We start from the raw sequence: 16,678 nt of genomic DNA on the forward strand, positions 1-16,678 counted from the left end.
GGACAATTTAATGCAGTCAGTAGACTCCAATAACCCAAAAATAAACTAATATGATATCAAGTGTGACCTAGAAGGACTTCATCCTAAGCTACTATGGTCTAGAACACAGAACAGGCTCCACAGTCTAATACTTCTTTAGACCAGTCATTCTAAACCGGGGTTCAATGGAACTCTAGGATTCTACCAAGGTTGGCAAGGGGTTCCTTGAGCATTGAGAAGTGGTGGATTGACATTCTACTTGATGGTCACCAATGTAGGGGTATTCTTCCTCTCACTGATCACCGATTTAAAGAGACCCTTCTCCGTTGGCCACCAATGTAAAAGGGGCATTTCTTCACTGACCATCAATATATTAGGGCATTACACCACCAGGGTAATTTATTTTTTCTGCCATTGGTATTAGTTTTATTTTACCTTAATGATTATTACCAAAATAATTGTGTTGTAAAGGGCAGGGGAATTTTAAGAAAGGATCTACCTCTGGTACCAAATACTCTAGGCTCCTTATTTATTTATGATTACATCAATTTAGTAATTAAGGTAATGTACCTTGAGTTGTAGATATAATAATTTATAGCAGGGGTTCCCTGAGACCCAAAAAATATTTCAAGGGTAGCTCTAGCTTGAGAAAAGGTTGCTCTACACACTATAACCTATTGTTCTATGTATTTCTCAGAATTAGGAATAGTGCAAACATTGCCATCTCTGATAACCCATCAATGCTAAATGTATGTGAATATGATTTAAGCCAACACTCTATGAGGAGAAAACGAGGAGAGACCTGAAAAAAAAAAGACGTTTCACAGTGTCTACAAATCTGATTTATCTTCTCATCTCAATGAAGAACCTGGCCTCGTGTTTCTGGCAATCTGAGGGCTAAAAAGCTACCCAGCGCCAATGCAGCAGACGCAAGGAGGATAGGCACTGCCTTGGCTATTCCCACAAATGATGTGAAAATGCTTATTCCCAGGACGGCGGCCAGCTTGCAAAGGGCATTCAGGAATCCAAAGGCAGTTGTCCTAAAATGAGAAAAGGAGGTACAGTAAGGAAACGGCTGAGAAGTTATTGAACAGCACTCATAAAAAAAATGCCTGCCCACCTAAAAGTAATATTTTTATTCACAGATGGAGTCTGGTGGGCTGTGTCAGCCCCTGGCACATTATATGTGTTAGATGAGATCCCCCTGCCATAGTTCCCTACTCTGTTCCTGTCCATGTCGGTGTTTCAGGTGTTCCCGTTTACCCGTTCCCGTTTACCTTTGTGTGTTCCAGGTACTCCTGTTACAACAATGCCCAGGTTGGCCTATGCATTAAGATGGCACTGGCCAAGTGCCTGTTAGGTTTTTCTACTATGGATAGGTCTGCTATTGTTATGACCAAGTTTTGGGGTAGACAATGCATTCATCTCTCTCATATGTTCTACTATGTATGTACGGTATAAGTATATCAGGGAGTATGTAACCCTGTATTCTGTTAAAATTTGAAGGATGTGGGCTTTGACAGACCTCTATATTGTTACTGTATGACTTGGATGCTGCCTCCTTATTATGATTTTGTATTCTTTTTTAATCCTTGAACAGAAAACTTTAATAAAAAAAAAGATTAAACATAAAAAATAAATAGAAGAACTAACAGGGATCGAGCAGAACCCACATTTACTTCAATGGCTCATTTACAGTGCCTTAAAAAGTATTCATACCCCTTAAAATTTTCCATATTTTGTAATTTTACAACCAGAAATGTAAATGTATTTTATTGGCATTTTATGAAATAAACCAACATAAGGTGGCACATAATTGGGAAATAGAAGGAAAATAATAAATGGTTTTCATAATTTTTTACAAATAAATATGTGAAAAGTGTGGCGTGCATTTGTATTCAGCCCCCCTGAGTCAATACTTTGTAGAACCACCTTTCACTGCAATTACAGCTGCAAGTCTTTTTGGGGATGTCTCTACCAGCTTTGCACATCTAGAGAGCGACATTTTTGCCCATTCTTCTTTGCAAAATAGCTCAAGCTCTGTCAGATTGGCTGGAGAGCGTCTGTGAACAGCAATTTTCAAGTCTTGCCACAGATTTTCAATTGGATTTAGGTCTGGACTTTGACTGGGCTATTCTAACACATGAATATGCTTTGATATAAAACATTCCATTGTAGCTCTGGCTGTATGTTTAGGGTCGTTGTCCTGCTGGAAGGTGAACCTCCGCCCCAGTCTCAAGTCTTTTGCAGACTGTCAGGGACTCAATACCCTGCGCAGGCGCTGTTAGGAACGCTTCCTGAGCACACTGATGTGCTGTCATGAGTCTGCAACCTAAAGGGTTAACCTAGAGCAGACTAATTGCAATAATTGGCAAACAGGCTGCCTTATTTAAACAGCCCAGCAGCACTGCACTTTGCTGTGTTGTCTTCAGCTCTCCTGTATCCTGTGCCTGTTATATCTGCTGTTCCTGTTTACCTGACCCGGCTTGTCTTTGGATTCTGATTACCTGCTGCCCGCCCTGACCTTGGCTTGTCCTGACTATCCTCCTGTCTCGTCCTGATCTGTTTACCTGCTACCGGCTATTGGTCCTGGACCTGTTCCTGGCTCTCCCAGGGAATCCGGGGGGCCGCGACCTGCTGTTAGCAAGCAGCCAAATCCATCCCCACCATCTGGGGCCCTGGTGAAAACCGGCTTACACTTAGACTCCGCGCCTCTGGTGAACCTGTGCCACCCCAGTTACCCGGTAAGCCACTACTCTTACGTCAGGCTCTGCCACGTTACCCCGTGACACAGAGTCTAACAGGTTTTCTTTTAACCACATTAAGACCGCCTGCTGCACATTTACTGCGGCAGGCTGCCTCTCCTGCGCGAACCGACGTAGCCCTACGTCGGTCGCGTGTGGTGCTGAGGGGCTAGGGTGCGCTCCCGCCCCCACTAGGCAGCGGGGATGCCGATGCACGAAGACCGGCGACCGCGATCGTTCCCCTCTGAGAGAGAGAACCGTTCTTCTCTCTGAAATGATCACAGAGCACCTGTGATCCTCCTCTATAGGATCACAGGCCTCTGTGGTCATTTCACAAGCCCATCCCCCATATAGTTCGAAAACACTCCCCTAGGCTCACACTTAACTCTTTGATCACCCCTAGGTTAACCCCTTCCCTGCCAGTGTCATTATTACAGTAACAGTGGATATTTTTAGCACTGATTACTGTAGTAATGTCACTGGTCTCCCCAAAAGTGTCAAAAATGTCAGTTAGGGGTCTGATCTTTCCGCCCAAATGTCGCAGTCCGGCTAAAAATCGCAGATCGCCACCATTACTAGCAAAAATAAATAAATAAAAATGACATTTTCCCTTGTTTTTAGATGCGATAACTTTTGTGCAAACCAATCAAAATACATTTATTGCGATTTTTCTTTTTTTTTTTACCAAAAATATGTAGCAGAATACAAATTGGCCTAGAAGGATGAAAAAATTTAGATTTAAAATTATTTTTTTGGGGGAATGTTAAATAGCACAATGTGAAAAATATTGTTTGTTTGGTTTTTTTTTTCCCAGAAATGTCGCACATTTTTGTTTATAGCGCAAAAAAAGAAAATCGTAGAGGTGATCAAATGCCACCAAAAGAAAGCTCTATTTGTGGGAAAAAAAGGACGTCAATTTTATTTGGGTACAGCGTCACACGATCGCACAATTTTCTGTTAAATTTGCGCAGTGCCGAATCGCAAAAAATGGCCTGATCATTAAGGGGGCAAATCCTTCCGGTCCAGAACTGGTTAGGATGGCCCTGTATTTGGCTCCATCCATCTTCCCATCAACTCCTAGACAACTCCACTGACCAGCTGCCCTTTTAGTGCAGGTTCGGAATGAATTGAATCTCCAGCTATGACCGGTCCCCTCAGAAATCGCTGTCGATTCGCACCTGCCACAACAGAAATCACACTGTGAAATCGCACAGTGAAAATCGCAGACTCGCACCGCGTCAGTGTCAATCGGAACTCAATGTCAGTCTGTGCACCCAATCTTATCTTTGTGTTCACAATGTCACCCGTGTATCTCTGAAGATAAATGAGGACTGAAAGGAGGGATAAAATCAGGGATGATATATGGGACAGTATATTGTATAATGACAGGGCTTAATGGGACATGCGACAGCGATAGGCTTGTAATGACGCACTTCATCAAAGGTTTTTCCTGGACATATCAGTACCTTTATGGCGCATGTGGTTAAACATTGGCAGAGTACAGGGTGACACAGGCTGTTATATGCTCCCAGGTTGCCATGTGCTTAAAAGACATTCTTCTCCCTTATATGATACTAGTCCTAAAGTGTATCTAAACCCAACAATGTAATATATTGCAGCATAACCAGTCCTCAGATGTGGTGGCTGTATTAGTTTACTCTTTTCAGACTTTTTTTCTTTATTTTCACCTGATGATCCTGCCACTAACATACATCCTGTCCAGCAGTGACAACACTAACTCCACTGTAACTCCACCAGCCTTCCTTGAGGCTCTGAGGAAGAGGCAGGTCCTCGAAACATGTTAGCCAGTCGCTGCAAGGACTTCATTACTGTGATGCGACAATTCAGATGCTGTAACAACATTGTTGATATGCTTTTATGATATCTTAGTTTGTGAGTATGAAATTGTACCTTCTTCTGTTTTTTTTTTTTTAGGTAATGCGCTAGGCTGGTGCGCCCTTAGTTTTTATCTTTCTTGTTTATAGCCTGGTCGGATGTCCCCAGTCTTGGGAGGGCAGCAAGCAGGGCCGGATTAAGAGCATCATGGGCTTGGTGCTGAGGATTTTGAAGGGCCTTAAGGGCCGTGCCTTGGCATGCACCCAGAGGAGGAAGGGTGCAGCCATGCATGCCTAATTCAACATGGGATGCTGTCTCTGAAGCCCATAAACACATCCATGCATCGGCAACTGTCCCTCCTTGTCCGGCCTTCGCGCTGTGTGGGGAGGTTCTGAGGGAGCTGCCTGGGGAAGCGAGCATAGAAGCCAGACTTCTGTGTTTAGAGCGGTATCAGTGAATATGGCCAACCCGGGGCCTATATAAAAGGTAGGGGCCTGGAGCTGCAGCTCCAACAGCCCCTACGTTAATCTGGCCCTGGCAGCAAGGCAAGTGCTATCTTGGAATACTAGCATTTAAGCCCTGAGAGTCCCTTTGCGTGATGCCCACCTTCAAGCGCAGGGGAGTGGAGTGTTTGTTTGGAGACATGTACAAGATCCTGTATAAGAAAAAAATTGTCCCTACTATGTATGTATGTGAGTTAGGGACCTTAGATTGTAAGCTCCTTGAGGGCAGGGACTGATGTGAATGTGCAATGTATATGTAAAGCGCTGCGTAAATTGACAGCGCTATATAAGAACCTGAAATAATAATAATAATAATAATATTATTTTATAAAACGGGACCAGCGCTATGGAGTGATGTTAAAATTATAAATATATACAGGTGTAAAAAGTTGCCACCAACCAACCCCTAGGATATAAGAGCCAAAGGTAGGTAAAAAAAAGTAAAAGGTTGGAACCGGCGCTACCTGGTATGAATATATATAGAGAGATCCTGCTATATGCACTAGCACTTCATTTGCACTTTAATTTGCACTTGTGTATATATTTACTTATATTATTAGTCCCCACTGCCTACGTGCTGTGGAAGGCTAGCTACGAAGTCCAGCAGGGTGTCCCCCCAAGAAAACCCTTTGTTTTTCATGGGCATCCTACAACACAGCTAACAAGGAGACGGCTGCATAGAGAGCTGTCCGACCTCGTACATAGGAAGATAGGACTAAGTGCTTCATGGAGACCAAAAACCTGCAAAAAAAAAAAGTTAGACTTCTTCTTTAAGGCCCAACTCCAGGCTAATTTTGTCCTCCTATACTTTTGTCCCCTAGCTGTAAAAAAAGAAAAGCAGTTCGGGCTGCAATACTAACCTTCAATTCAGACGTTTTTTTCACGTAGTACCTCTTTTTTGCCACAAGATGTACTCAGTCTTCCAGGTTGAATGATGATCACCGTAAGGCCAGCCATACGGCCAAGATTTAAACCGTTAATGGGCAGGCTAATGTACTAAGTTGATCGATCAATCAACTTGGGTACAACCAGCCTGCCAGACTTGCTTCCAATTATCACAATACCCTCTACTGATAATCACTGTCCTCTCCTGGTGGGGACAGCTTCCCCCGCCTGGGGAAGACAATGGCTGATTCCCCTGTCAGCACTGTCTGTGTTAATGGGAGAATCATGCGAATTCCTTTCCTGACCACAAATTTTGCACCGTGTATGGCCAGCCTTAGACATGTACACGACGGAAAAATGTAGTTTCCAATTTATTTGTTAAGTTAATAATTTCATTTCATCATATTCGTTATGTTAGAATGATTTGTTTTCGGAATTCATTTCGTATTTGTATTTGGATTTGGTTAGTACAATCGTTATCTTTGAATTGATCCAAATTTCGGAAGATGGCTATATTTGTTCTATTCTCTTCAAATACATTCAAATTTTGTCTATTCTATTCTGATCATCATCTTATTTCACTTTTATACCTTATTGTATGTGTTGCAATATGTTTCTGTTTTAAATTTAACCTCTTCCGGACCACCCGCCGCCTTTTTACTGCGGCAGTGCGGCCCTCCTGCGTAAACCAACGTAGACCTACGTCGGTCATGTGCCTGCAGCTAGGGGGCGAGCCGCGAGCGCGTGCCACCAGGGGCGCGCCCCTACTCGTCAACGAGGAAGGCGATGCACGGGGCAGGCAGCTCCGATTGCCGCCTGACACCCGCGATCGCTCCCTGCTGAGAGAGAAGAACGGTCGGCTGTTGTAAACACAGCTGACCGTTCTTCTCCCTGGAATGATCACAGAGCTCCTATGATCCTTCTATATAGGATCACAGGTCTCTATGATCATTTCACAAGCCACACCCCCCACAGTTAGAATTACTCCCCTAGGCACACATTTAACCCCTTGATAACCCACAATGTTAACCCCTTGCCCTGCCATTAGTACAGTAACAGTGCATATTTTTAGCACTGATTACTGTAGTAATGTCACTGGTCCCCCGTAAAAGTGTCAAAGATGTCAGTTAGGGGTCTGATCTGTCCGCCGCAATGTCGCAGACCCGCTAAAAATCACAGATCGCTAGTAACAAAAAAAAAAAAAAAACATTAAAAATGACATAAATCTTTCCCGTAGTTAGTAGATAAATTTTGCGCAAACCAATCAAAATACGCTTATTGCGATTTTATTTTTACCAAAAATATGTAGCAGAAAACAAATTGGCCTAAACTGTTAAAAAATTTAGATTTTTTTTGAGAATGTTATATAGCAGAATGTGAAAAATATTGTTTTTTTTTTTCAGAATTGTCACACTTTTTTGTTTATAGCACAAACAATAAAAATCACAGAGGTGATCAAATACCACCAAAAGAAAGCTCTATTTATGTGGAAAAAAAAACATCAATTTTATTTGGGTACAGCGTCGCACGACCGTGCAATTGTCCGTTAAAGTAACGCAGTGCCGAATCGCAAAATATGGTCTGGTCATTAAGAGGGAAAATCTTCCGTTCCAGAAGTGGTTAAATTAATTTTCGTATTCAAATACATTTTTTTGAAATATGAATTTGAATTAATTTTCTAATTCAAATTTGTTTTATTTCAAATTTGTTACTTAATTTCCTTATATTTTTATCGGTTTTGTTTTTTCGTTTTCTTATATTTTTGTTCGGGTTTGTTGAAATTCGTTATTATTGAAAATGAGTAACAGTTGTGTTTGTTGATAACAGGGGTTTTTATCTCCAACACCCATACCGCTTAATATGCTTGACCACGTCTATATCCTCTCTATTTATAGCAGCAAGTTATTTCGGCATGTTTTAAGTCTACTTAAGTTTATTGATATGTTTTTTTTACACTTTTTCCTTTTTTGTTATTGTCTCCATGAGCCGGGGTATGCCCAGAGGCTCTGTTTCTGTACCTTTTTATTATTTTCTTTTGGAAAAAACAATAAAAAGAACCTTCAAAAAAAATTAATTATTATTGTGATTAGGAAATTTGGATTCATCTGAATCTCCCAATAAATGAAAATGAAGTCCGAATTTAAATTCATAACAAAACCAATCGCACATCTCTACCCACCGTCAATCAACCCAGAAGGCTGAAGATTCTTATGGTAAAGCCAAAGACTGGCCATACATTTTTCTTTTCACTTACGTTCATTGGCGGACATAGCTCTTTTAAATCTTGATGATAGGGTTATATCGCCACCTACAGGAGTAGGATACTTCAGAAAAGAACACAGTACCCTCTGGTATAAAACCCCCTCTCTGCCATAGGCCATCCAGTTCATCTACTTAGTGTTCATGCGGCACGCTCCACCATGGCTCCCAACTTTCCCTGATTTCGAAGGGACCGTCCTTGACTTGGAACAAAGTCCCTCTTTCCTCCTCATTTGGGTTGGATCCGTATAGTTGTATATAAAATGCACTTTTTATCTTTCAAAAAGTGTTTCCCAGTGCTAAACCTTTCATCCAACTTCTAAAATGCTGCATTTGTAAAACATTTTTGGGATAATTCAACTGTAAGTGGGCGTAGTAAGGGGTGTGTCCTATCCCTACATCATTTTGCTAATAGGCGTCCCTCATTCCCATCTCAAAAAGTTGGGAGGTATGCGCTCCACTAGGGCGATTGGTGCCTGCTATGGTTCCTGGCATCTCTGTCTCTGGTTTGCGTGCAGCCACCTGGTTATCTGTGCACACTTCTACAAAAATTAGCTTAGTTGATGTATTGACATCCTTGGATGTTTGTTTTTGACATAGTAGTTGAGGTTGAATAAAGACAACAGTCCATCCAGTTCAACCTGTGCAGATATGTGAGTGTCAGTGACGTATTCATCTCCCATAACCCTGAATATTGTGATCTTTGAGATGCACGTCCAAGAGTCTTTTAAAAGATAGCCATACTCCCCGCAGTTACCACCAATTGTGAAAGAGAGCTCCACATTCTCACCGCCCTTACAGTGAAATACCCCTTACGCAGCTTAAGGTTAAACCGCCTCTCCTCTAATCCCATTGCACTCCTTGAGACTAAATAGTTTTTTTCCTATGCTGGGATCACCTTTGAGGTGTTTGTAAATCGCTATCATGTCCCCCAAGGTGTTGTAGGCTGCTGTGTACGGTTACTTGTTTGCCTCTTTTGGGGTTGTTTGGGTGGTTGGCATGTTGGCCTGGTTGCTCCAGTTGTTTTTTTGGTTTGCCCACCCTTCGTTGAGGCACTGCACTGTTGAGGCAATGAACATAAGTGAAAACGGGATTTTTTTTGTTACTCACCGTAAAATCCCTTTCTCTAAGTTCATTGACGGACAAAGCACCCACCCCTTTATTGGAGCTATACTTCTGACAATGCTTTGTTACAATCTGGATTGCCTATGGCAAAGGGGGGGGGGAAGTTATATCAGAGGGGACTGCCCATAGATGGTGGTGTGCTCTTTTCTGCCTAGAGTCCTACTCCTGCACTGTAGGTGGCGATATAACCCTATGGTCAAGATTAAGAAGAGCCGTGTCCGTCAATGAACTCAGGATTTTACAGTGAATAACAAAAAAATCTATTTTTTTGGATCAGTCAGGAGGCTGATAGAAAAAAAATGAATGAATCCTTCCATCCACACCAGCGAGGTGGATGAAGGAATCCTCCCCTCTGTGCTATTGTATTCTGACAGCAGGAATGCACTGATGAGCGCTGCAGCACTCCTGTTCGACAGAAGTCGATTGTTAGATTTACTTCTGTCCGGCAGGAATGGCTAGAGATGGATCGAAATTCGGCTGGTCCTGCCTGAACTGGCCACATTTCAATCCATCTATAGTCAGCTTGAGTTTAGCTAAAATCAAAAACATTAAAATCAGCACAAGGAACATAACTTACAGTTAGTACGATATGTCCCTTGTGCTGATGTGTGGCTGTACTACACATTATTCTAACTTACAGTTAGTGGGGAAGGGTAGGACAAAGGAAGATTTATCCTACTAGAAGAAGAATCAGATCTGTAAGTTATGTCCCTTGTGCTGCTTTTTTATGTTTTTCGCTAAACTTAGGCTTAAAAATACAAGCTATCATGGTCCCACCCCCTAAGGGGGCATCACCAGCGCACCCCTCCTTCACACTGTACTGGTGCAGAGAGAGGCACTGACATCATCACCTCAGTGCTACTCACTGCATCAATATGAATCACTCAGCCAGAAGAAGATGAAAAGGATCCTGCAGTGTTAGGCACGGAGCCGTGGCACGGCCCCACCCCCTCTCTCTTTTCATTGGCTCGCTGACTTTGATTGACAGCAGTGGGAGCCAATGGCCCCTGCTTATGTGTCTCAGCCAATGAGGAGGGAGAGTCTCGGACAGCCGAGGTTCTCATGCTGGATTGAGATGATGCTCAGGTAAGTATCAGGGGGCCTGCTGAACACTGACTTTGGAACCGTTTTATAAAATCTGGCTCTACAAAAATGTGTGTGTGGAATGGCTATATGATGGCTATGTGATGTCTGCATCCTTCATTGAGATCAACATTGCTGGGGTTTTTAGGGAGGTATTGCTGTCTAAACCTTGATCTAGGATAAGGGCTCAGATTTCATATAGCCCTCACCTATCCCATGGATGGATTTTTTGGCTATAAAAGACACGTTGGGTCTATCTGTAGGTGCTTTAATTCACAAAAAGAATAATACCTTTTGTTCGAGGGGTAGAGCTCCACAGTCAGTACATCCAGAGCATTCCACGATGCGATACTGACTCCACCAAAGAGGCAGAGTAAGGCGATCATGGCGGACTCACTGTTCCCGAAGAACAAGAAAAAGCAGCTTATACACGACATCACACTGGATCCCGCTGAAAAGACAGATTGGTATAATAGTTGTTGGTCAAATGCTAAAATATGTCAAAAACCCCAAAATTACCAAATAAAGCATACCCTTTTGCAAAAATATTAATTCGCCTTTGGGTGGATGGGAAAAGATCTCAATGACCTTGCTAATGGATTTCCCACTCTGTCACAGCCTTGATTAGCTTCTTCATGAAGAGTATGAGTGTCTCTTGGCCCAACCTACAATCTCTGTATCTTAGTGATTAAAACTTCTGCTTGCAGTACTGTGGTCCTTGGTTTGAAACCCAACCAGGACACAATGCATGTTCCCGCTGTGCTTGTGTACTTTTCTCTGGGTACTCTTGTTTCCTCCAACATGACACATGGTAGGTCAACTGGCTTCTGTCTAAATTGACCCAAATATGTGTATTTGACATACAGTAGCTTCTCAGCCTTTCATCTAAGATCAAGTGTAAAATCTATTCTTAGCAGTGTCCAGTAGGGGTGCCATCATTCTAGCCTTTTGGCTGGGCTGGCTGTATAGTATCGCTGCTGGTATGATCAGGGTCCTGAGGACCCTGCTCAAGAAGCCCTATCAAGCGCCCACTGGGTAAGGTGGGGGTTTGAGGTATTTTACTGATGTAGAGGGATCTAAGTGGCTCAGTGCCCCCTGATTTAAACAACCTTGCCTTGTCTGGCCAGGGGCTGGGAAGGCAGAGAGCCCGTGGTGTTAAGTGCTCCCTGGGAGTAATGACCAAGGGGTGCTCTAGGTATCACTGTGGGTTTGGGACCCCACTGTAAGAAAAGGCATTCAGCCAAACACTACAGTCTTTTTCTGCACATCGCCTCATGGGCTAGGCCTTTTGGCCACGACCAGGGCAAGTTTTGTTACCAGACCACAAGGCCCAGCCATTTTTTTATGCATAGTAGGGTTCAAATATTTGGCCTACCCTGAAGTCTAGGGGGAGATGTGTGGCCCTTAGGTTCCTTTCTCCCTGTCCTGTGGGGGGGGGGGGGGGTCTCTCTTCAGGAGAGCCCTTCATCCAGTACTCGTTGGTCAACTTCGGTTGATCATGGGGAGAGGAGTCCGCTGGGCCTTTTGGCTAGGTGGACCTGAGTGTGCCTAACTCCCGGTCAGGGTAGGGTCCTTTCTTTTCGTAAGGGGACCATATGACATCTAAAGTGCACTTTTTTGGCTCACTACCGGTGTCTTGTTTTTGTACATCACATTGTGGGCTTGAAAAAAAAAATATGTATTTGAGATACTGAGCTTAGGTTGGCCACATGTTTAGTTTTGTTTTTATTCAGCCAGTGGGATTGATAGTGGAACATTGCCAGGACATTGTAGCCTGATCATCAAAAAAAATTCAAATGGTAGTAGGCCACACATTGATCAAATTTCACCTAGTCCCCACTGGACTGGCCAATTTCGAACAGTGTACTCATATAACCAAGCTCCTTTAAAGGCAGGTACTTCCCAAGCACCTACCCTTAGACTTTAGCTTTACCCTGAACCCAACCTTAAACCTAACTTAAAATAAACTCAAAAAATGTTCACATTATGGCCTTTTCCTCAGCAGCACATAATCATCTTGCCTTTGCTTCTCAGCTGCTATGTTTGCCAAAGCCAGTTAAAACATTCCATATTTCAAAGTACGGAGGAGCATGTGACTCACTCCTCTTCCTCCTACATGGCAGGGGTGGATCTTGGTGTATTTGCTGTGTAGACACCCAATGCTGTCACATGGGAGATGGAGAGAGAGAGAGAGTCTCCAGCCCCTAGTAAGGTCACAACTTGGATCCTAGAATGGTATTCCTACCTTTGCTCCCAGTGGCTGAAAGGAGCCAATGGAAGGTATCTATATACAAATGTGGAGGGGGGCAGTTAAAGCTAAAAAATAATTGGGACGATATTGGCCACCAACATCCGGATTTTTGAATAGTATGGGTTTGGTTTAAAAAAAAACAACCTTGAAACATACTTTGAGAGCCAAAGCCAGTTAAAACATTCCATATTTCAAGGTACAGAGGAGCATGTGACTCACTCCTCTTCCTCCTACATGACAACGGTGGATCTTGGTGTATGGCTGTCTAAGCACCCAGTGCTATCACATGGGAGATGGAGAGAGAGTCTCCAGCCCCTAGTAAGAGCCAGGTCACAACCCGGATCCTAGAATGGTCTTCCTACCTTTGCTCCCAGTGGCTGAAAGGAGCCAAAGGAAGGTATCTATATACAAATGGGAAGGGGGGCAGTTAAAGCTGAAAAATATTTGGGATGGTGGCCACCAACATCCTGATTTTTGAATAGTACGGGTTTGGTTTAAAAAAAAAACCTTAAAACGTACCTAGAAAGCCAAAGCAAGTTAAAACATTCCATATTTCAAGGTACGGAGGAGCATGTGGCTCACTCCTCTTCCTCCTACATGGCAGCGGTGGATCTTGGTGTATGGCTGTGTAGGCACCCAGTGCTGTCACATGGGAGATGGAGAGAGAGAGTCTCCAACCCCTAGTAAGAGCCAGGTTACAACTCGGATCCTAGAATGGTCTTCCTACCTTTGCTCCCAGTGGCTGAATGGAGCCAAAGGAAGGTATCTATATACAAATGGGAAGGGGGGCAGTTAAAGCTGAAAAATAATTGGGATGGTGGCCACCAACATCCTGATTTTTGAATAGTATGGGTTTAGTTAAAAAAAAAAAAAAACATTCAATGCTATCATCCCTCTACATAAAGAGAAAGAATGAACCTCTTGCTTTTCCCCTTAGCACTTAGTTCTTCTTCTTCTTACCCAGCATACGGAGACGTCCGATCTTGTCCATCAGCAAGGCAGACACAATGTTTCCCGGAAGAACGGCCAGAGTCCCCAGGAAACTCACAAAGTAGATCATATAGGCGTTATTGATATCATCACTGAAGTCCAGCTGGCAGCCCTCTTTGCTGTGCAGGAACGTGCTGTTAACTATTCGGCTGTTGATGAATTTGTAGTCAAACAAGTCTGCAAATAGGAAACAAAGCTGGGGACACCTACCATCATAACAGGCCTTAAGGAAAATGTAAACTCAATCATTAAACCTCACAGTAGATTTACCATGTTAATGTCATTTAAAAAGTAGGCTTTCATTAATATAATCCTTAGTGATCCTGCCATGAAGGACTTCTGTCTGTGTTGGGGGGGGGTCTATCATGGGGTCCATCTGTTCAGGCACTTCCTGTTAGGGGGGTGACAACTTGTCAGTAGACATGTGCGGTTTGTTTCGTTCCGAATCGAAATTCGGACAAATTTTTAGTACGTTGGAAATTCAGATACAAAAGTAACGAATTTAAATGAATCGGAAATAACGAAATGAAAATTGGGGCGAAATTCAAATTTGAATAGAAAAGAATAGAATAGAATAGAAAATAATATAATAGAGTAAAACAGAACAGAATACAAAATAAAAGAATTAAAAAAAAAATAGAAAAGAATATAATAGAGTAAAACAGAACAGAATACAAAATAAAAGAATAAAAAAAATTTAAAAGAATATAATAGAGTAAAACAGAACAGAATACAAAATAAAAGAATAGAAAAAAATAGAAAAGAATATAATAGAGCAAAACAGAACAGAATACAAAATAAAAGAATAGAAAAAAATAGAAAAGAAAAGAATATAATAGAGTAAAACAGAACAGAATACAAAATAAAAGAATAAAAAAAAATAGAAAAAAATATAATAGAGTAAAACAGAACAGAATACAAAATAAAAGAATAAAAAAAATTTAAAAGAATATAATAGAGTAAAACAGAACAGAATACAAAATAAAAGAATAGAAAAAAATAGAAAAGAATATAATAGAGCAAAACAGAACAGAATACAAAATAAAAGAATAGGAAAAAAAATAGAAAAGAAAAGAATATAATAGAGAAAACAGAACAGAATACAAAATAAAAGAATAGAAAAAAAATAGAAAAGAAAAGAATATAATAGAGTAAAACAGAACAGAATACAAAATAAAAGAATAGAAAAAAAGAACATAGTAGAGTAAAAGAGAACAGAATACAAAATAAAAGAATAGAAAAAAAATTGAATAGAATAGAAAATAAAGGAATAGAATAGAAAAGAATAGAAAATAAAGGAATATAATAGAATACAAAAAAAAAAGGAATAAAATAGAAAGAATATAACCACCTTCTAAAATTCGAATTTCAAATAAAATATATTTGAATAGAAAAAAAAAATAGAAAAGAATAGAAAAGGAAAAAAAGACTAGAATAGAATAAAAAAAAACAATAGAATTGAAAATAGAATAATAGAGTACAATAGAAAAAAAACAACAGAATAGAAAGAATATAAGCATCTTCAGAAATTCAAATTTAGAATAGAATAAATTGAATAGAAAAGAGTAGAATAGAAAATAAAATAATACCATAGAAAAGAATAGAATAGAATAGAAAAACAATTAAAATAGAATAGATTTAGAAAAGAGTATAATAGAAAATAAAATAAAAGCATAGAAAAGAATAGAATAGAAAAACAATAAAATAGAATAGATTGGAAAGAATCTAACAATATACATCTTCCTAAATTCAAATTTTGAATAGAATACAAAATAATAGAATATACAGTAATGAAAAAGAAAAGAATAGAATAGAAAAAAACAATAGAATAGAATAAAAAGAATATAACCATTTTCCAAAGTTTGAATTTGGAATAGAATAAATTTTATTTAGAATACTGTAGAATTTGATTCCAATTCGAATGGAATTCTAATCCGAATCGATTCGAATTTTCAGCATTTGGTCAAATTGAACTTAATTCGAACAAATTCGGAAAATTTGAATTGGTTTGAATAAACGAAACGAATTCCGAAAACGAAATAAACGAATTAAACAAATTTAACTAAACCAATTTATGTAAATAACTAACAAACAAAATTAAACTAATTTTTTTGTTCTGCACATGTCTAATTGTCAGGTTGTCACATGGCCCCCTGATGGAGATTTTAAGGCGGTGTAAATACACATGTGCAGGCATGGTTGGCACTAATAGGAAAATGGTCCAAAGCAATGTTGTGCAGCTGACATTGATAGAGTGCATGTAGATAGAAAGTGGCTGAAGAAAGCTGTAGGTCAGGGATCCTCAAACTACGGCCCTCCAGCTGTTGCTGAACTACACATCCCATGAGGCATTGTTTTTTTAAAGGGACAGTGTAAAATGAAAAAAATAAAAAGTAAAATAAATAGGAGGAAAAATTTAAAGCGCCCCGTCCCTCCCAGCAGAAGCGAACACACATGTAAACGATGTTCAAACCACACATGTGAGGTATCGCCGCGATCGTTAGAGATAATGTTCGCCCTGGGCTCTAAATGGCCTTGAAAGCTTAAAAATTCTCCTGCGCTCAAGTGGTGTGTAATGAGGGAAAGATTAGTATTCAATGGTCTTTGTTGGCTTCACTTATGGTCTTGCCGCCCCCCTCAGGACCAAGGGTATCCAAAAACACTAAAAAACAAGAGAGGGGCGCACCAACCTTGTGCATTACCATAAAAAGGTTTATAAAAATCCAAAATGATATACATTATGCTCACAAACATCTCCAAAGATCTTCAAGGTAGCCAAGGCACTCCAAGGTGCTGGATAGCGTGCTGGTGTCTGCACGAATGTCTGACGCGTTTCAAGGACGAACCCTCTTCCTCAGAGCCAATGAGTGCTACTAAGTAGCAGACACCAGCACGCTATCCAGCACCGTGGAGTGCCTTGGCTACCTTGGAGATCTTTTGTCCGATTGTGTGTACATGTGTGCTATCTATAATTGTTTGTGAGTATATTGTATATTATTTTGAATTTTAAACACTTGCCAACC

The 16,678-nt window shown here is 40.9% G+C and overlaps 1 protein-coding gene across 1 annotated transcript in view; it reads right to left on the reverse strand.

The window, feature by feature from the left end:
• Positions 1-619: 619 nt before the first annotated feature.
• The window catches only part of SV2A (synaptic vesicle glycoprotein 2A), a 113,501-nt gene continuing 97,442 nt past the window's right edge, over positions 620-16,678 (reverse strand). The window contains exons 10-12 of the mRNA XM_082242559.1: positions 13,626-13,832; positions 10,706-10,865; positions 620-1,019 (exon numbers count right to left, since the gene is read on the reverse strand). Of these exons, the coding sequence (XP_082098685.1) occupies positions 836-1,019; positions 10,706-10,865; positions 13,626-13,832 (551 nt within the window). The 3' untranslated portion in view covers positions 620-835. The remainder of the gene's footprint in view (positions 1,020-10,705; positions 10,866-13,625; positions 13,833-16,678) is intronic.

The sequence above is a fragment of the Pelophylax lessonae genome (genome assembly GCF_965119305.1).
Source record: "Pelophylax lessonae genome assembly, chromosome: 13".
NCBI classification, from domain to species: domain Eukaryota; kingdom Metazoa; phylum Chordata; class Amphibia; order Anura; family Ranidae; genus Pelophylax; species Pelophylax lessonae.